This window comes from Dunckerocampus dactyliophorus, chromosome 8, assembly GCF_027744805.1.
Source record: "Dunckerocampus dactyliophorus isolate RoL2022-P2 chromosome 8, RoL_Ddac_1.1, whole genome shotgun sequence".
Lineage (NCBI taxonomy): Eukaryota > Metazoa > Chordata > Actinopteri > Syngnathiformes > Syngnathidae > Dunckerocampus > Dunckerocampus dactyliophorus.
The window spans coordinates 22,430,567-22,451,381 of NC_072826.1; the positions used below are offsets into that span (position 1 = coordinate 22,430,567).

At 41.3% G+C, this 20,815-nt stretch overlaps 1 protein-coding gene across 1 annotated transcript; it reads left to right on the plus strand.

Moving 5' to 3' along the window:
• The first annotated feature begins 2,202 nt into the window (after positions 1–2,202).
• p3h1 (prolyl 3-hydroxylase 1) lies at positions 2,203–19,447 on the plus strand. The gene is made up of 15 exons (XM_054784150.1): positions 2,203–2,796; positions 3,090–3,242; positions 3,312–3,501; positions 3,566–3,697; positions 6,461–6,600; positions 8,603–8,692; positions 8,774–8,826; positions 8,899–9,026; positions 11,955–12,082; positions 13,244–13,339; positions 14,709–14,859; positions 18,506–18,623; positions 18,695–18,770; positions 18,836–18,976; positions 19,048–19,447. Exons 1-15 carry the CDS (start codon positions 2,317–2,319, stop codon positions 19,354–19,356), a joined length of 2,385 nt encoding a protein of 794 aa, XP_054640125.1. The 5' UTR covers positions 2,203–2,316; the 3' UTR covers positions 19,357–19,447.
• The last annotated feature ends 1,368 nt before the right edge of the window (positions 19,448–20,815 follow it).

The window sequence follows — 20,815 nt, forward strand, 5'->3', positions numbered from 1 at the left end:
TTAAATCTATTCTACATACTGTATGTTTTTTTCCTAGATCTCTTACATCATATGCAAAAATTATGCAAACTAGACAATTACGTCATCTATCCGCCTTTCAGAACAGCCAATAGATACTTGTCTTACTGAGGAGTTGGCAACATTGATGCCAACCACCATAATACAGAAGAAGAAAAATACAGCTTCTCATAGAGATCAATATAAGTCAGACTGCACAGAAGATGGCTCGTTTTGATAAAAAACTGGGTTGTAGCTGTTTGTCTGTGTTGCCACGGTTGGAAAGAGGTATGGTTTACTGTGTTAGAACCATTCACTAGGGAGTTATTGATCCTGGAAGTTAGACTTTGTGAATGTGTTTGTAACTTTACCACAGTTTCTTTTCGCGAGGGAACGCAAAACAGTTTTTTCGAGATCTCGCAAAAGTTTTGCAAGCTTCGTTCTTTTTTTTTTTTTTTTACCCATCATATTTTTTTCACCATGTCCCCTCTGGGGCTCCGTACAAAATAAAAAGATGTTTGACACTTTTAATTCCGCAGAGAAAGACAAAAGTGATAACACTGGCTTTACTAGCAACCATGACAAATTACATGAGAGAAGGCTGTCTTTTAATAATGCTCCACCTGAGCCAATGAGAGTTCAGCATGCTGAAAACGTCACCTATCACAGGCCAAATGGAATTCGCAGACAAAAAGTGGCTACAGTTCTCAAACAAGAAGTCTCCTACTGGACACCTCCTACTAGAGAGCCCTCTTGTGGCCACGTTCGGCAAATGCTTGATTTTTTTTTTCTGGGAAATCACGTGACCTGACAATAACGTTTGCAGCCAAATGTTTTACATAGTAGCTACACTGAGGAAGGACAACGCCTCTATTGTTCTTTGTACTTAAGTTTTTAACTTTCACCTCATTCTGCCAAGCGTGAGGCAGACTCTTGTTTGCAACGCATCAATGAAAAGGAAAGTGAAAGTGAAAAGTGTAACTTAGACACCATAAAATACGACATTGGCTGCATGCCCTGACCAATCCAAACAACTATGTGATGAAAGGGAACTATGTTGAAAATGTTTAGGTTAAAAAGCATCAGTATCGGCAATATTGGCCCTGTATTTACTGTGGTATCGGATCGATACAAAAGTTTGCAGTATCACCCACCCTTAATGGAGAATGTATTGGTAATGTGGTGCAGAACCTCTCCAGGCCTCTTGGTGGCAATGTGGTGCCGGTGGACGCGCCCACAAGCAAGAATTAGGGGTCTTATTTGAAAGGTCACTCGCACAACTAACCATCACCATCACCCGGCCGCTTCTCCACCGGGCCGCTGGCTCCTTTGCCGGACATCAGCGGCCATGGCGCCGCGGTTCTTCGTGGGAGGAAACTCATGGCAGCCTGAACGAGGCCAGCTTGCACGACACCCGTAGGACAGCGGAGGTTGCGGACAGGAAGAAAAAAAAATTGCATCTCGCCTCTGCTCTTGTGTTTTTACAGTAACTTACTGTATTTAAGGTAGCTGGTAGCCTGGTAGGCTAGGCCTTAAATACAGTAGCTTACTGTATTTAAGGCCTAGGCTACCAGCACTTGTTAGTTCGCTGACGAAGCTCTTCGGATGAGGAGCGAAACATCCAACACCTTCTTCACAGAAGTATAGATGACGTCTCAAGAAGCCTTTCCCTCGATGGACAACTCCTGTACGACTGAGAGCCTGCATAGACACATCACTCTAGCATGTTACTGATTAGACAAATAAGGCTTGTTGCAACCGTCCCCTGTTGCAACTGTCCCCAGTCTCCCCTACTACAGGAGTCCTTCAAATATTTTAATGAGGTTATAACAGAGGTGCAATCCCCTTCCTGGAGGTGTAATTATAATTTATAAATGTTTTTGTTTTTGTTTTGTGTTTTGCACTTCTCAGCTACAAAGATAAACCAGATAAGGAATGTACCAACTCCCCGGAGCTGGTTGTCACTTGCTATAACTCTGGGATTTGGTACATTGCCTTTCCGGCTGGTGTAATTGTCATTTGTTTTGCTTATTGTTAACGTGTTTTAAATATCAACAAAACATAGAAGGAAAAATAAAAAAATATCGAATATCGAATGAAAAATATCGATCAGAACACGCTAGTATCGAGCCGATACCGACATTAGCATGGTATTGATATTACCGACATGTGTATCGATCTGCACGGCTCCAGTGGGCGTGTCTATCCAGTGGTTAGTAAAAGTTTTTGCTAGTTTGTCTTCAGCTAACTACAAGTAGTTTAGTTACGCTCCTATTTTACTATAATACATTATTATTATTATTATTATTATTTCAACATATGTTACGAGAGGACGTCAAGTTGATGAAGATGGAACTTGTTTTGTCCTTCGCAGTGATTTTTGCTGTGTTTTTTCCATCATGGACGTCGTGCAGTCATGTGTGTTCGGAGCATTATGATTGTCTTTTTGACAGCGCGGTGGAAGCTTACTACAAGCACGACTGGCTGTCCGTCATCCTCAACATGGAGAAAGCTCTTCGGAACCGAGCTGCGGTGCTCAAGGTGACGGCAGGCTGCCGGCTCTCATGCGCCAACCAAACCGCTTGGGGAGCGCCGATGGCCGGCTTAGGAGTCCCCATCCCGGGGGTCGGTTCTGTGGAAGACCTGGGCTTCTTCCAGCACGTCCTCCAGCGAGCACATTGCGTTAACTCCTGTCAAGAAGACAAACTTTCTTTTTCTCTGCATCCCGTCAGTCATGAAGTGGAGTTGGAGTTTAAGAAGAGGACGCCCTACAATTACTTACAAGTCGCATATTTCAAGGTACAGTAATTACATTGGTACACTAGTATTAAGTAATAGTTGTAGTCAAGTATTCAAGTCTGGAAGTTAAATCGTGGCAGCATTTGCCCAACCCCCAAAACACAAAGATGCCACGTCAGCATCCTTTCTTCAAAAAGTTCATCTTGAGACATGCTGAGAATCCTCAGCATGTGATACATGTAATAAACTTAAGTTTACATGTTACTTTTGTGTGCATATCATTCTCTATACAGTACATACCAACATACCCATTGTTGCTTAACTTCAAAATACGGTTGTGTATTTTCTTGTAGATCAATAAGCTGGACAAGGCAGTGGCAGCAGCCAACACGTTTTTTCAAGCCAACAAAGACCACACAGAGATGCGACAGAACCTGGACTACTACAGCATGATGTCAGGCGTACAGGAAGAAGACTTTAAAGATCTGGAAGCCAGGCCACATATGGTATGAACAAATATTTTTCCAGTCAGAATGTTGCTTGAACTTCATGTCTGTTTGGTTTGTTTGTGTCAGGCAATGTTCTTGCTGGGGAAGAGTTACTACAGCGACAACTCATTTGATCTGGCAGCCAAAGCGTTTGAGGAGGCGATAGATGAGTACTGGATAGCTGATAAGGAATGCAGAGCACATTGTGAAGGAGCCTACAACTATGATGGCTACAATTACATGGAGTACAGTGCTGACCTCTACCAGACCATCACAGGTAACTCACACGATGACTTTGTCGCTAAAGAAAGCGTTCTTTAGTGGCGTACTTTGTGTGTCAGACCATTACGTACAGGTGCTGAACTGTAAGCAGCGCTGTTCCGTGGAACTGGCCTTGCCTGCTGGAAGTGACAAGCCCTTGGACGACTTCCTGCCCTCTCACTTGAACTATCTGCAGTTTTCCTACTACAATAGTGAGTCATACTCTATGTTTTGCTATGTTCGGGATTATTTTATGTCATGATGAATATTGGTATCAGAATGTCTTTTAAACCAAATTTCATCCTCAGTCCCCCTTAAGTACCCTTGAGAAAGATTTTCTGGGCGTCCTCTAGGCTTCCATGCACACGCACAGCTTAGCCGAGTCATAGTCATGGTTGGTTAGCCTGCCATGACGTCATATTATTCTACTTCTGCTGAAAAGTGAAGCGATCCCAATTTTTCAAAAAATACGTACTTATTGCGCAGCATCATGACGAGTTCCCAAAAGGTTATAACTGCTAAAAGCAACACTATCACAGCCTCAGAGTGTTTATTCCTCCAACAAATATTGTAATATAAGAAGACTAACAGGCTCAGTACTCACGCAAGTACTCCTATGACATTTACATCTGCTAACATTAATTATTCATACTTCATATTGCATTTTATTCCTGGTGCTCGCATAAGGATATCTAGCGTATTCCCTCGGCTGAAAAATTATACTTGTAGATGGATAATATCATTAGGGAATGCCCTTTTTTCCCCTTTTTTTTCTCCATGTCTCCTCGGGAACCTCGTAGGTTCTAAATAAATGGTGACGCCAACTCCGAATGAGTTTAACAGTCTACGGCAGCTAACGCAGCCATGTAGCTAACACTCACCCGTATGTGTGTGTGTCAGTCAGACGGCTAAGCTAATACCCCGAAATATAATTGAATTCATCGGACGAACGCAGCCTTTCTCAGCGACGGAAGACACCGGGTTGCCAAAGTCTCCTTAAAGAAGGCGTCTCATCCTTTGGAAGTTTAAAGAGTGATATGTTGTCTTCAAAAGGTAATTAAAATATGTTTTTGTCTAAATTAACATGACTTGGCAGTCAAGGGACCTTGGAATTGTCCTGACCTTTCCACTTTATACGGCACCCTTGGCCAATAGCACTCGTCATCGGTATCGGCGACTGCCGTTTTCAGTCCTGAATCATCGGTATTGGAATCGGCAGCATAAACCCTGATCGGACCATCCCTAGTTCATATAATTAAAAACTTTTCGGACTTTCAGAGATTTCCACCAAAAAGAACTCTGTTTAGCACCCTCATTTAAACCATGCAAACTTTTATGACCCTGTATGAGGATTGAGAATCATAAGAAACTGGATTTGAAACGAGGTTTCGATGTCATTACAATAATCCCTTGTTTAAGGCGTTTAATTAGTTCCAGACTCAGCGGTGCTCACTGAATTTCCGTGAAGTAGGATCGCTTATTTATAAATGGGATATTTTCATAGTTAGAGCATAGAAAACCTGTTTATGACCTTATAAATATGCTTTTTAACATTATCAGTGCCCTCTAGACATGAAATAACACCTTTATTCGGTCGTCCCTCGCCACATCGTGTTTCATATTCGTGGCTTCACGCTATTACGGTTTTTCAAAAATATACAAATTAATAAATCATGCTGTTTTGTGGTTGAATACGCCGTATTATTGTTAAAAAGTATGCATATTGAAGCATATGTTGTGTATTTTTGCCTAAATTAAGCATTGTCAAGCATAAAAATGACTAAATGAACTAAAATACAAATTCTTTTTTATTTAGAAGCCGAATAAAGAAGCCACATTCAAATTGAGAATGTAGTATTTTGCATTGGTCACTAGGTATCAGTAATTGTTCGGTGAGACAAGCACCAGACTTGATCGCCGGAGCAACAGGCTTAATATCGCAGGTTGAAATGATCTCACAACAGGCACAATAATAATAATAATAATAATAATAATATCATAATCATAATAATAGCAACAAGGGCTGCTGTTGTGGCCGTAATTCAGCTCAAAAGCTCAACTCTGAACACCTGACGTCACTTCACACATTTACTGCATGAGCGCAAGTGTGTCTTAAATGGCTTATTTTCTCTTATAATTCCTAATATATTGGGTAATACAAATGTAAAGGTAGAGAGTAACAAGAGAATTATGTAAAGAGAGTAACATTACTGACACCTAGTGACCAATGCAGGATTCTACATATCACCACAACTTTGAATGCGTTTCCTGAATGCCTTATATTTGTATTTTACCTCATTTAGTCATTTTTATGCTTGAAAATGCTTCATTTAGGCAAAAAATTCATAACATTTGCTTAAATATGCATATTTAAAAAAAAGTAAGAATAGGCCCACATTCAGCCACAAAACAGCATGATTTATTAATATATTTCTATAAAACTGTGAGAGAGTGAAGCCGCCAAATTCGAAGTGGCGAGGGATTACTGTATTTGTATGTTGTGCTGGTGGATTTGAAGCAGATTGTCATTGGAAAAATTAAATTCAAGAAGAAGAAAGGGTAGCAAGAGACAAAAAAAAGTGTCAGCAATTAATTTTAGGACAGCAGCCTTAAAAAGTCCAAATCTGTGGTAAAATCTGTCTTTCATGTCATTTTGTGTCTGACATTCACACTGCAGGGTTTCTCTTACATTCATTTATTTTTGGCTGCCCGCCACAATTCATTTTAGACCGCCAGAGAGAGAGTTGGCGCTCACATTATAAATAAGACTGTCACTGACACAACTCTGTCCAGTTGGTGGCATTGTGATTGACTGGTCTCGAGTACAGGGTGTACCCCCGCCTCTCATCTAATGTCAACTGGCATAGACTCCATCTCACCGTCACCCCAATGAGGACGAGCAGTACAGACAATGGATGGATGAATAATTCTTATGAATTATTAGATATCCGCTTCAAGTTTGTTGTTGTGTTTAGGTGAAAGGTACGAGCTGGCCATAGAGTGTGCTAAGACCTACCTGCTCTTCCACCGGGATGATGAAGTGATGAAGCAGAATCTTGCCTATTATTCAGTCGTACTGGGGGAGGACAAGGCAGATCTCATATCCGCAAGACAGGTACTGTCCGTCAACTCACATTTAAGAAGATCCTCATTGGTATTTAATAGAATACAGTTAGGAAGTAGACTTCGCGTTTACATGCATTCATTATGCACATGAATGTTACATTCATTTTCATGATTCATGATGTTAGAGGACGTCATCACTTATTTTGCATAACTCACCATTGACGCATGTGCATGTCATTTTTTAAAAAGGCTAAAGTTATGCATATATTTAAAGACAAGTCTTTGTATTATTTAAGAAAATTTTTTTTTTTAACACAAAACACAATTATAGTTTTACATACAGGAAGCAATTCAAAATGCATACACTGTACACATATATATAAATGATGAATGAAACCCATAAATAATCATTTAATATTACTTTTACCTTCAATGAAGACGTGATTGTTGATAGACTTGATTAGGCATCAAGATCAACACAGACACCACCTTCCTGTTTTGCTATGAGCGACTTAAAAATACAATAGTGTTTCTCACCTCAAGTCTCTGCTTTGTTTTGATCGCGGCTGCAAAACAAGTTCAAATGGAGCCAAACAAAGTTGCAAGTGCCAGCATTTTGATAAGGAAGGTGAGAAACACTATTGAATTCAAGAAATAACTCTGTCTGTGTTGATGTCGCTGCCACACTGTGTCTTTGGCCGCAATCACGCCTTCAATTGCAGCCCGTGATTCATTTTTTTTAGTGGCCCACGGCACATTGTAGAAATAAACTAGATGAAGCAATTTCAGTCGAAATTGTGTGTGAATGCTGAAATTCTGAAGCTGAACTGAAATGTAGAAATATCCTAGAAATGTGTTTAAATCTATTCACCGACTGAAGATCGACCCACAACCACCAGGTTGGGAGACAACCAATCTACCACCTGAAAATGCCATTCTATGTTACAGTAATGTAAAATGTGAAATTATTTTTCACCATTAGGGGGCACTATTTAATTTGCCCCTTTTGAAATGTAAAGGAATTTGAAGTGTTGGAAAGTAAAACTGCAGACTGATTGTTGAGATATTAGTACAGTATCGTAATAGTAGTACAGTATATAGTATAATAGTAGAAGTATAAATAAATGGAATGATTACAGCAAGTTCAAGGACTGAACCAGCAACCATTGGGTTGGGAAGCAACCACTTTGAGCCATGTCACTCTTTAGAAGCAAAATGTTACAGCAGTGGTGTCCAAATTGCGGCCCAGGGGCCATTTCTGGCTCAGGGTTTGGTTTATTGGGCGGGGCACACTATAGAAATAAAATTAAAATATATCAAAAAACATTTTTAGCCTTTTGACAAATTTTTAAAATACACAAAAAGTATCAAAGTGTCCCCCTGCAGCTTTTGATTTTCAGTAGGCGGCCCTCGTTGGAAAAAGTTTGGAAGCCCCCCAGTTACAATCATGGAAAAAGGAAAATTATTTTCCACCAGTAGGGGGTGCCAAATAAATTGCCCATCCATTTAAATGGGAAAACTGTAACAGAAAATATGCAGTTACGGTAAATGTGGGACTTCTTAGAAAAGTGCTGACAGACAGCGGACAATAAAAGAGGCAAAATATGATTAAAGTAGAGGAATAAATAAATGAAAAATGTTTAATTTATATGTTTACATGTGTGAATGCTTCCCCGCCATGAGAGGGGTGTGTTCAAAAACACCATGTACATTTTTAAGATAAATTCACAGTTTTGAGTGTATATTTCCTGGGATTTCCGAGCATACATGAATGCAGCAAATTGTACTTCTGCATTAAGACTTACAAAGCGAGAATGATGAGAATATGCACGTATATTTTTTTGTTGTATTTCTGTTTAGCTAGACCACACATACACGCTTGACATGGTGTGCATGCATTAATTACACAAAAAATTACAAAGTTATTCATTCATTAGGTGTTGTTCACACAAGAACTGACTTGTATTTTGCCATCAGAACCATGAATTGCCAAAGAATCTCTGGAATTCAAGTTGTTTGCAGTGATTTCAACAAATGTTTTAATCCCTCAGCCTGTGAAATTATTCATTGAACGCTCCCTGCTGGAGAAAGAACTGCTGTACTTTGGATATGAAGCTTTTGGGATCACTTTTATTGATCCTGTGAGTATGTCAAGGCTTAATGTTTCATTAATGTTGCCAGTGATATTTTCCCAATTCAATGAATGTAGATTTTCTATTCAGGACTCATGGACTCCAGAAGATATCATGCCAGCAAAACTGAAAGACAAACAAAAGTAAGTAAGTTTAAATGTATGCTGAGTTTATTTGGTAAAGCACCATTTCTTGAACGCTTTCATGTGTCTCAGGGCTGACAGAGAGACAGCAGCAAGGATTACAGAAGAAATAGGAAACCTGATGAGGGAGATTGAGACCCTGGTTGAAGAGAAGAAAAAGGACTCCACAGATGTAGCAAACATATTGGTAGCACAAGAAAGTAAGTATTTGAATATGAAACACATTCACTCATCCAAACAACTAAATATTGACTCAGACTACAAATATGCGGTAGTTGTTTTTGCTCGCATCAGTGGGTGTTCCTACAAGAAAGAGGCAGCACGTGCTCGTTAATTAAACACACAAACAATCCCAGACTCAAGCTGGTGTTGTGTGGTAGCTGCCTTGGGGGACTCTTACAAATAATTCAAACACCACCATTGCATTCATGAAATAAAACGCAACTTCCAATTTCCAATTCAGCGGCTTGACTATCAGGGTTTTTGCGTCTGTGTAGGCTCTCAGTCGTACAGGAGTTGTCCATCGAGGAAAAGGCTTCTTGAGACGTCATCTGTACTTCTGTGAAGAAGGTGTCGGTCGTTTCGCTCCTCATCCGAAGAGCTTCGTCAGCGAACTAATAAGTGCTGGTAGCCTAGGCCTTAAATACAGTAAGAGTGGGAGGAATTGGTGTGCCAACACCCTCCTCCTATTGGTTCCTTACACTAAGCCTGGGCGGAGTAGTGGTATAATCCTTTCCTGCTATTAACACCTCCGATAAAAGGGAAGTGTCGCTCCCTGAGTTGGGTATGAACGACTCTGATACTGGCTAGTTAGCATCTATTGTTCTGGCTCTGCCCTGGCTTCACCTCATTTGCAAGACTAAGAGCTGCGGGTTTTGGTCTCAGTAACCTGCTGAACACAGGGTCCAAATTAAACCTCAAACCACCATTCCGATTCAATGATGGGTTCTGTTGTTTGACAAAAATAGCTTCCTTTACTCCTCTTTCAAACCATCTGTTTTCTTTGGCCAAAATCTTTACCTCGCTGTCCTCAAAAGAGTGATTGGTTGCTTTAAGGTGTAGATGTACTGCTGATTGAGGACCACTAGAATTGTCCCTGCGATGTTGATGAAGCCTTTTTTGGAGCATTTGCTTAGTTTCCCCAATGTAGTGCTCTTTGCATTCCTCATCTTTACAGTGGATGGAATAGACCACATTGCTCTGTTTTTGGTTTGGAGCCTTGTCTTTAGGATGCACTAATTTTTGTCTCAGGGTATTTACTGGTTTGAAATAGGTAGGAATTTTGTGTTGCCATAAGATCCTCTGGAGTTTTTCGGAGACCCCCGCTACATAAGGGACTACCACTCCTCTCCTTTTTGCTTCTGTGGGCTTTTGGGTTTCTTTCCCTACTCTCTTCTTTTGACATTTGTTAAAAGCCCACCGTGTGTACCCACAGGTTGAGAGCGCTCTCTGGACATGTTGTGTCTCCTTTTTCTTTCCCTCAGCACTAGTTGGTATTTGTTCCGCGCTATGTTGGAGGGTCCTAATAACCCCTAGTTTATGTTGTAGTGGATGGTTTGATTCAAAAAGCAGGTATTGGTCAGTGTGTGTGGCCTTTCTAAAGACCTCTGTAAGTAGCTGTCTGTCCTCTCCTATAATTACCTTGCAGTCTAAGAAGGCTAGTTGCTTCACTTTAGTGTCCACCGCATTGATGTGATCTGTGAAAGACTGAATTTCTTGTTTTTTGATTATGACAAAGGTGTCATCCACGTATCTAAACCAGTGCCTTGGTTTTGTCCCTGAGAAGGATGTGAGAGCCTGTTTCTCCATCTCTTCCATGTACAGATTCGCCACTATGGGTGAGACTGGTGAGCCCATAGCACAACCATGAATTTGTCTGTAAAATTTCCCTCTAAACTGAAAATATGTAGTGTTAAGGCAAATTTCCAATAATTGGCAGATGTGGTCAGCACTAAGTTTTGTTCTCCGATGCAGAGTTGAGTCCTCGAGCAGTCTCTTCCTCACCACCGAGACTGCTGCTGAGGTGGGGACAGATGTGAAAAGAGGACAGACAGCTACTTACAGAGGTCTTTAGAAAGGCCACACACACTGACCAATACTAATTAATTAATATGAATTAATTAATCCATGCTGTTTTGTAATTGAATAGGACCTATTAGTGGTCCAAAAATATGCACATTTAAGCAAATTTTACATATGTTTTTAGCCTAAAATGTCTAAGTGAAGTAAAAAACACATATGAGGCATTCAGAAGACTCATTCAAAGACGTTGTGATGATATGTAGTATTCTACACTTCACTAGGTGTCAGTAATGTTACATTGATGTGACAATAGGTACCACAGGAAGTACTGTACAGAACAGAAAGTAAAAAAATAAAAATAAAAATAAAAAATAAGGAACAACATAATGAATTAAACAAACAAAAAAAGACAAAAAATCCCAACGAAAATAAAATGGACATTGTCTGGTTTAGTAAAAATTGCACTTGAATAAATATCACAATCATAACCAAAAACAAAAAAAAGTAGACCCCGTCTCTGATAAGAAAAAAAAAAACACAACAATAAATAAAATGGAGTATGAAGTCTCAGTGAACAAAATTGCAGTTCAATGGAATTGAAGCGCTCTTCAAAGTCTTGTTAGTTAGCACGAAAGTAACACACTTCACCTTCCGCGAAAAAATGATGTAAAGCAATAGTTCCCCAAATTGTTTTGATTAGAAAAAATAGATCAGTAGACAAGAGAAACGTAACGCGCACCATGGACACTACATCATATTTCTGATTTTGGATCAGTGTCACTTTTGTTATTGTTAAGAAACATTGTGTGTCAATGCAGATGTCAGCTCATTTGTATATGTATATGGGGTGTTATTTCATGTCTAGAGGGCTCAGATAATGTTAAAAACCATATTTAGAAGGTTGTAAACAGGTTTTCTATGCTCTAACTACCAAAATATTCCTTTTCTAAATAAGAAATCCTGGTTTGCGGAAATTTGCTTATCACATCCGGGTCTGGAAACAATTAACTTCCGCAAACGAGGGATGACTGTATTATTTATTATATAAACTGTATTCCTATTTGGTATCATGTGTGCATGTCTTGTCCGTGATGTTTCTCCTGCAGGTGGAAGTCTACTTTTTGACAACATAAAGGTGACCATGACGTCGACCCAGATGAACGGCTCGCAGCGGGTCCTATTTGATGGGGTGGTCACCGATGATGAGTGCAGGGACTTGCTACGTCTTTCCAATGTGAGTTGTCTAAAGAATGAATGTTCCATTAGATACTCAACTGATTGCTAAGGACATTCTTAATATTTCCTACAGTGGTTATTTTGGCCTCTCCATGAATCATTAGGTTTTAGTGGGGGTGGGGCTTGAGGACCTGACTAATCTAGTTATAAGTAGCTCACAATACACAGCCTTGTTGGGGGGGTTGCTGGACAGCATCCCCACTGGGAACTCCATGGTAGGGCTGGGCAATATAAATATAAAATCTCAGATTTTTTCCTTTATTACAAAAAATTTGATTTAGGATTTTTGTCCTACTTTTTAAAGAAAACAATAAGTACTCTATTTTCCAAAGTGTAAGTCGCATAACTCAAAAAATGCGTCATGAAGAGCAAAACAACATACTGTATATACTGTAAGTCGCACTGGTCTGTAAATCTGCACGTCTGACGCTTTTTTGTCAACCATTTGGAGCAAATGTCACCACTAAAAAAACGCAACTAGAAAGAGAAGTGATAATTTTCACAATAATCTGTTATTTTCATTTTATGTTTACCGCAGTTTTAGTTGACAAAATCTAGACTTAAAACTAAATCAATTTACATGACTAAAACCTGACTAAAACTAAAATATATTTTTGTCATGAAACTGAATTTAAAAAGTGCATGGGCAGCATGTTTGGGCTCTCCAGTGGAACTATAGCAGTGGCCACTATTTGCAATCTATGGAGTTACATTTGTGCCTTTAATTTTGAGGTAGCAAAGGCAGATTTTGAGTCATATTTATGTGCAACGACTACTGTTGTGTGCTCAAGCACATCGCTGCGCTCTGTCACTCCCTTTTGCATGTGGCTCATTCAACCTTTACTAGTGCGATGAGGGGAGCCGATGTCCTTGTACGGGTTTTGGGGACTGGCCTCTTGGCTGGAGCTTGTGGGTTGCTGCCTGGAGGGCGGCGGGGCCTATGGGCGTGTCCAGTGGTCAAAATGCATGCAGTCGGTCACTCTTTGGGAGGGGAGGGCACTAATTTTTTTAACATTCTCGCGATTGACTGGCAAAGTCCCAAAGATTGACCAGTAGCTCGCGATCGACGGGTTGGTGACCCCTGAACTACAGGATAAGAATTCTTGGGACTTCCCACTTCTCATCTCATCACGTCGTTGATGTTGTGTGCATTTACTAGGCTGCCGCTCTCAAAGGAGATGGATACAGAGGACAGCCTTCTCCCCACTCCACCAGTGAAATGTTCCAGGGCGTCACCATCCTAAAGGCTCTGAAGGTGTGTAGAATTATTTTTTTAATCTGGGGGGGCAGGTAACAGGTAAGACATTGGAATCGAGGACACAAGCTACTTTTCCACCAGGAACTTTTGTTACCAAGAACTTTTTTTTTTACCCAGGTAAAATATCTGCTTATCCGTGTCGGTCACAGGGACAGAAGTCTCAGTAGGGAAGTTCAGACTTCCCGGTCTCCGGCTACCTCCTCCAGTTCCACCAGCGGCACACAGAGGCGTTCCCAGCCCAGCTGAATTAATCCCTCCAGTGTCCTAGGCTTGCCCCAGCAGCGCCTTTACTGTGAGCTCCTTCCAGTTGATGGAGTTCTTCATCCTATCTTTTAGCGTGAGTCCCACCACCCTACGATGTACTACCCAAGACCTGTGACCATAGATGAGGGTAGCACCATTGATGGACCGCTTAATTGAGAGCTTTGCCTCCTGGTTCAGCTCTCTCTTCACCACAACAGTCCGGGGCAGCGACTGAAGCTGCACCGATCCACCTGTTGATCTCACACTCCATCCTTCCCTCACTCATGAACAAGATCCTGAGATACTTGAACTCCTCCACCTGGGAAAGACTCCTTTCCGAACCCAAAGGGTGCAATCAACCATTTTTTGGCTGAGAACCATGGCCTCAGACTTGGAGATACGGAGTCTCATCCAAGAAATCCCAGAAACTTCACACTCAGTTGCGAACTGCCCCAGTAAATGCAATGTTGAAGAGACACGTCAACCAAGACAGTCCCACAACATCCCGAGCTTTGAGGAATTCAAGGCAAAACTTGTCTACCACCAGAGCTTTGCCATTGAGGAGTTTAATGACTCCCTCAGCTACCTCAGCCACGGTGATGGGCATGACCGCGTTTGTGTCCTCAGACGCTGCTTCCTCTATGGAAGGTATGTCAGTGGGATTGAGAAGGACCTCAAAGTATTCCTTCCACCGCTCAAGTATATCTTTGAGGTCAGCAGACCTCTATAAACAGTGTGGACAAGGCACTGCTTCCCCTTTCTCAGGCCTCACCAAACTCCTCCCACACCTGAGTGTCCACCAATCAGCATTCTTCAGCACACAGTCCAGGATCCATCCTGGATCCTGGAACTTCTGAGAATCCTTGTTGCTTCTCTGTACTTTTTCAGGTTTATTTTTATTTTACCTGGGTAGTTTTGGTTGAAATGCAGGTTTTTCAAAAGTTCCAGCGCTGGAAACGTGGCTATAGCGTTCTGGTGTACACTATGTACTTTTAGTTTGCTAACTTATTGGCCTCATCATTCATCATTTTGAGGTGCCTTCACATCAGCTTTTATCAGCTTTGTTGAAATAGTAAAACTTGATCCCAAACAATGACACTGGCTTCTGTTGATCCTACAACAGCTGGCACAAGAGGGAAAGGTTTCATTGAAGGGTGCTCGTCTCTTCTTTGACATTAGTGAGAAGGTGAAGAAGGTGTTGGCGTCCTACTTTCTCTTGACTTCTCCGCTGTACTTCTCCTACTCACACCTGGTGTGTCGATCTGCTATTGAAGGTAAGTCAATGTACAAGTGTGCTGGTATGTGCAGCACTGTAGTACTGTATATGTGATATTATAACTGATAAGGGTTTACACTTGAAAAGATTCTTCTTCTTTCCCCCATGTGTGGGGTCTTCAAGCTGTGCTGATACATAAAGAATGCAGTATCTTCATGTAGGCTACGATGATATATATACAGTATATATACAGTGTCTTAACTGTTCCTAGAACTGTGATGATATACATACAATATCTTAGCTTTTTCTGGGACTGTAACTATATATTCAAGATTCAAGATTCAAGAGAGTTTTATTGTCATGTGCATGGTGAAACAGCAGTTATACCATGCAATGAAAATCTTATTCTGTTCATTCTCCCACGAAAAGAAAGAAAACACAAGAAAGAATAAGAACATAAGAAACATAAACACATAAACATAAATACCAATAAATTAAGCAACAACAACAGAAGAGACATTAATACAAGTAAATAATACAAATAAATAAATAAATAAATAAATAAAGTGCTATGAGTGTGTGCGTGTGTTGCGTGCGGCGTGTGCGAGTGCTTCGTTGAGAAGCCTGATGGCCTGTGGGTAAAAGCTGTTTGCCAGCCTTGTGGTCCTGGACTTCAAACTCCTGTAGCGTCTGCCTGACGGTAGGAGTGTGAATAATGAGTGTTGTGGATGTGTGCTGTCCTTGATGAGGTTGTGTGTTCTGCGTAGGACTCTAGATGTATAAATGTCTTCCAGTGAGGGGAGGGCTGCCCCAACAATGTTCTGTGAGGTCTTGATCACCCGCTGGAGTGCCTTCCTATCACGTGTTGTACAGTTACCGTACCAAACAGTGATGGAGGCGGTAAGGACACTTTTGATAGTGCATCTGTAGAAGCAACTCAGGATTGTGGTGGACATGCCAAATTTCCTCAGTCTTCTCAGGAAGTACAGTCTCCTTTGGGACTTCTTCATAATTTGTTGGGTGTTGTGAGACCAGGTGAGGTACTCGCTGATGTGTGTGCCAAGGAACTTGAAGGTTTTCACCCTCTCCACCTCAGTCTCATCAACAAACAGGGGTCTATGCGGCTCCTTTTCCCTTGTTCTTGGGTCGATGATCATCTCTTTAGTCTTATCTGTATTGAGAAGGAGATTGTTATCACGACACCAAGCTATGAGGTCCGCCACCTCTCTTCTGTATGATGTTTCAACACCACCAGTGATCAGTCCGATGACTGTAGTGTCATCCGCAAATTTAATGATGCTGGTGTTCTGGGAGGCCACGCAATCGTAGGTGAAGAGCGTGTAGAGGAGTGGACTCAGCACACACCCCTGTGGGGTCCCAGTGCTCACAATTCTTGAGCTGGATGTGTGATTGTGGACTCTGACTGACTGGGGCCTGCCTGTGAGAAAGTTAAACACCCAGTTACAGAGGGAGGGAGACAGGCCAAGTGTGAGGAGCTTATTTGTGAGTTTGTGGGGGCTGACTGTATTAAAAGCAGAGCTATAGTCTATAAATAGCATTCTGACGTATGTGTCCTGGCCCTGTAGGTGAGAAAGGGCTGTGTGGATGGCAGTGTTGACTGCATCATCCGTGGACCGGTTCTGGCGATATGCAAACTGTAGAGGGTCCACAGTTGCCGGGATGCTCTTTTTGATGTGGGTCATAACTAATCTTTCAAAGCACTTCATAACAATAGGAGTGAGTGCTATAGGGCGATAGTCATTCAAGCAGGTCACGTTGCTCTTCTTGGGTACGGGCACTATGGTGGTGGACTTAAAGCAGGTCGGTACAGATGCTTGTGCAAGCGACAGGTTAAATATGTCAGCAAGCACATCAGCAAGCTCTGATGAGCAAACCCGAAGTGCACGTCCTGAGATGTTGTCCGCTCTTGGTAGCGGTGGCCTAGTCGCTCTAGCTTTTAGCCTAGCATGCAGGCCGGCTCGCTTGCCTCGTTTACGCCTCGGATGCTTAGCTCGCCGGGTATTCAGCTCACCGGACCCGCAGGCTGCTGCGTTCTCCCGGCGCAGAAGAAAGGCAAAGTCTGAGAGGCTAAATGAAAGTTCATGGTGAACCCTGCCGATGTTCAAAAGTGTCTCCCTGTTGTAATGTACTGCGTGAGTGTGTTGAATGTCCAAAATGAACAATAAAATAGCAAAAAATAGAAAAACACGGGAGAGTGTCACAGAGACGTCTGCCACGGAGGGCGCCATCTTTGATCTTTATATATATATATATATATATATATATATATATATACAGTATCTTAGCTGTTCCTCTATTCCTAGGACTGTTACGATATATAGAAACTGTCTTAACTGTTCTTAGAACTGTGATGATACAAAAACTGTATTTTAACGCTTCCTAGAACTGTGACGATATACAATATGAACAACAGCTTAGCTCTTTGTAGGACTGCAATGATATAGCCACAGCATCTTAGCTGTTCCTAGGTCTGTGATGATACATAATCAGTATCTTAGCTGCTCATAGGACAGTAATGATACAGTATATTGCATACACAGTATCTTAGCTGTTCCTAGGTCTGTGATGATACATAATCAGTATCTTAGCTGCTCATAGGACAGTAATGATACAGTATATTGTATACACAGTATCTTAGCTGTTCCTAGGTCTGTGATGATACATACAGTATCTTAGCTGTTCCTAGGTCTGTGATGATACATACAGTATCTTAACTGTTCCTAGGATTGTGATGATACATAATCAGTATCTTAGCTGCTCATAGGACAGTAATGATACAGTATATTGTATACACAGTATCTTAGCTGTTCCTAGGTCTGTGATGATACATACAGTATCTTAGCTTTTCCTAGGATTGTGGTGATACATAATCAGTATCTTAGCTGATCATAGGACAGTAATGATACAGTATATTGTATACACAGTATCTTAGCTGTTCCTAGGACTACGGTGATGCATACACAGTATCTTAGCTGTTCCTAGGTCTGTGATGATACATACAGTGCTTTAGCTGTTCTTAGGACTGTGATGGTACATAAACAGCATCTGAGCTGCTTATAGGACTGTGATGATATATTGTATACACCAGAGGTCACCAACGTTTTTCCTTGTGAGAGCTACTTTTACAAAATGAAAATGGCCAAGAGCTACTAATTTTTGTAACATTTATTTTCAGAGCTCATTTTAAACCCAAACAAAGCGAATATGCTTGTTTTACCAGAACATTGACAAAATGCTGGTGTCCACAACTCACATTTTGTATTTCACAATGCATTTCTTTCTACTGTTCTTTCATTATTAACTGAAAACCTGAATGAAAAGCAGGCTTGCGGGCACCTCATGTGGTCGTGGGGGGCTACCTGGTGCCCGCGGGCACCACGTTGGTGACCCCTGGTATACACAGTATCTTAGCCCTTAACTCTTCGTAGGTCTGTGCTGATTACCGTAAGAATGTCACGTCAATACTTAGCCCTTCCAATGCTGCAAATATCACTCCTCTACAGCTAAAACCCACTGAACAAGCATCTTCAATTTGCTTGTTCTTGTTACTATTTTTTTTCTAGTTTTTCTAACAAGCTTCTCAAGACGTTGACTTCCAGGAGCTAAGGTCATGTTTAAGAGCAACGCTATAAGAAGTAAGTGTCACTGTTTCTGTACTGACTTTCTTCTTGTTTATCATCCAGAGAAGCAGGAAAAGCGTGAAGATTTGAGCCACGCTGTTCATGTTGACAATTGTCTGCTGGTCTCTGAGCTCAATGAGTGTTTCAAGGAACCTCCTGCGTACACACAGAGAGATTACAGGTGATCTCACCTTGTTTTTTCGTCCACAGAACCACCTGAATGCAAATGCTAAACTTTTCTGTCTCCAACAGTGCAATTCTTTATCTGAATGACGACTTTGAAGGAGGGGATTTCATTTTCACGGAGTTGGATGCCAAATCAGTTACGGTATGAATTCAAGCTTTTATTTTTAGACTTACCGCTATGCATTTTTGATCTTGTGCTTTCTTTAGGCGGAGGTGCGTCCACAGTGTGGCCGTGTGGTCGCCTTTGGAGCAGGAAAGGAAAACCCGCATGGTGTGAGAGCGGTCACGAAGGGGCAGAGGTGTGCCGTTGCTCTGTGGTTTACCTTGGATCCAGCTCATGAGGAAAAGGTACGTGTCATCCATGTAACCATTATACAGCTTCTTTACATCACTCTTATTGCCACGCTTCACCTTTGCAGGAAAGAATCCAAGCTCAGAATATGCTGGAGATGTTCTCTACCACTGTCAAGTCAGACTTCATCTCATACGAGGCAACCATCAGCTCAGAATCAAGCAAAGAAACCAAACCGCAGGAACAAGATGGTCAAAAAGTGGAGCAGAACTCTGCAGATTCTCAGGACAAATCTTCTCCTGAAGCAAAGGTCGACGCTGTACAAGCTGTTAGCACAGTCACAACAAAAGACATGCACGTGGACAAAAAAGATGCCAAACTCGCAGTCCAATCCAATCCAAAAACTTCCACGACAGACTCTAAAGACGAGCTGTGATCAAACTCCACCTTTATTTTCGTCATGTTTGTCCTCAATTAAGATACAGTGGTCCAGAAATGTCTTTTAATGTGTTTTATTTAATAAAATGGACATGACTTTCAAATCCTCTCTTCACTGTGAAGCAGCCAAATTCACCCACCACGTTTACACGCACACAATACAGCCATCCGAGTTTTAGACTATTTTGGAGGTTTTCTGACCACGAGCACAGGATTGCTAGCTGACACATTCGTCTTGAAGCGGGTCCGGCGTGAGGTGCGGATTAAACGACTTACGATCGCCGCTAGATGCTAACAAGCCAAGCTAACCGTTGCTAACAGGCATTCTTCACAACGTTTGCCTAACAACACGATGTGACGCAGCAAAAGAAAACAACTTTAAGCCCGGAATGAGTGCACTTAGACAGAAAGCAGGGCTTTTGGGCACTAAGCAGAAATGACACGCTTAGCTTTCTGCCCTGTATTTGATCAGGAAATGTGCAAATTCAGTCATTTTTACTTAAGAAAATAATAACAGAAAACATTTGAATCATACAGAAAATACATTTATAATACAGTTCAATGGACAAGTATTAATTTTTATTTTGTTATCATTAATCGTGAGGCTCTGCCTCACCTGTTTAAAGAGTGGTATGTGGTAAGTAATTCCAATTTCAAAAACAAAAGAAAGATTCCAGTGAACATCAGCTTCTTCTTGATTTCTGTGGTCGATATCCAGCAGCTTCTGGAACAATTGGCGCCGCTTGGTTCTACGGCGCCCTCTAGTGGCATTAACATGGACAACAGCGCATTGTGAAACGCATAATGTGTTCCGGCGTTATCTTTCAAACAGCACACACGTGAGTAATGTTTGCCCCTGACTGATGGGGCTAAAAAATATAAAGAATAAAAAGTGGGGGGGTCCACTGTAATTTTTTTTCCCCCCCATGGAGCCCAAAACTTTCTTTGTCTTCATTTTGGCTTATTGAGGTGAGAAACACTATTGAATTCAAGAAATAACTCATGGCAAAACAAGAAGGTGGTGTTTGTGTTACTCTCGCTGCCACATCGTGTCTTTGGCAACAAGCACGTCTTCAATGAAGGGAAAAGTAACCTTAAATGTTCATTTACCACTTTTATTCATCGTTTATATGCATTTTGAATAGTTTTCTGCATGTAAAACTATTTTAAAAAATGTGTTTTGTTAACATTTTTGGCTTTCTGGAATGGATTTACATTATTTCATAGGGGAAACATGGATTTGGTTAGAGTCGGACCTTCTGGAACGAATTAATGACGCTAACCAAGGTTCTGCTGTATTCCATTTGCAAATTGCTAAATAAAAACAAAAAAAAAAAAAACGTGTCATAAAGGTACGGAGAGCTTGTTTCAACTCTGCGTGAAGATTTAGGCTCATGCTCGGGAGGTAGAAAGAGAAAGGGTTGTCCAGAAGTGCAGGGTTGGCGGTTCAAATCCTG

What these genes read in the sequence shown, in the direction of transcription:
- p3h1 (XM_054784150.1), top strand. Translation starts at nt 2,317, where the DNA reads ATGTTACGAGAGGACGTCAAGTTGATGAAGATGGAACTTGTTTTGTCC. An exon ending in GCAGTTTTCCTACTACAATA is followed by an intron (nt 3,698 to 6,460) that starts GTGAGTCATACT and finishes TGTTGTGTTTAG; the next exon opens with GTGAAAGGTACGAGCTGGCC. An exon ending in GGATCACTTTTATTGATCCT is followed by an intron (nt 8,693 to 8,773) that starts GTGAGTATGTCA and finishes TTTTCTATTCAG; the next exon opens with GACTCATGGACTCCAGAAGA.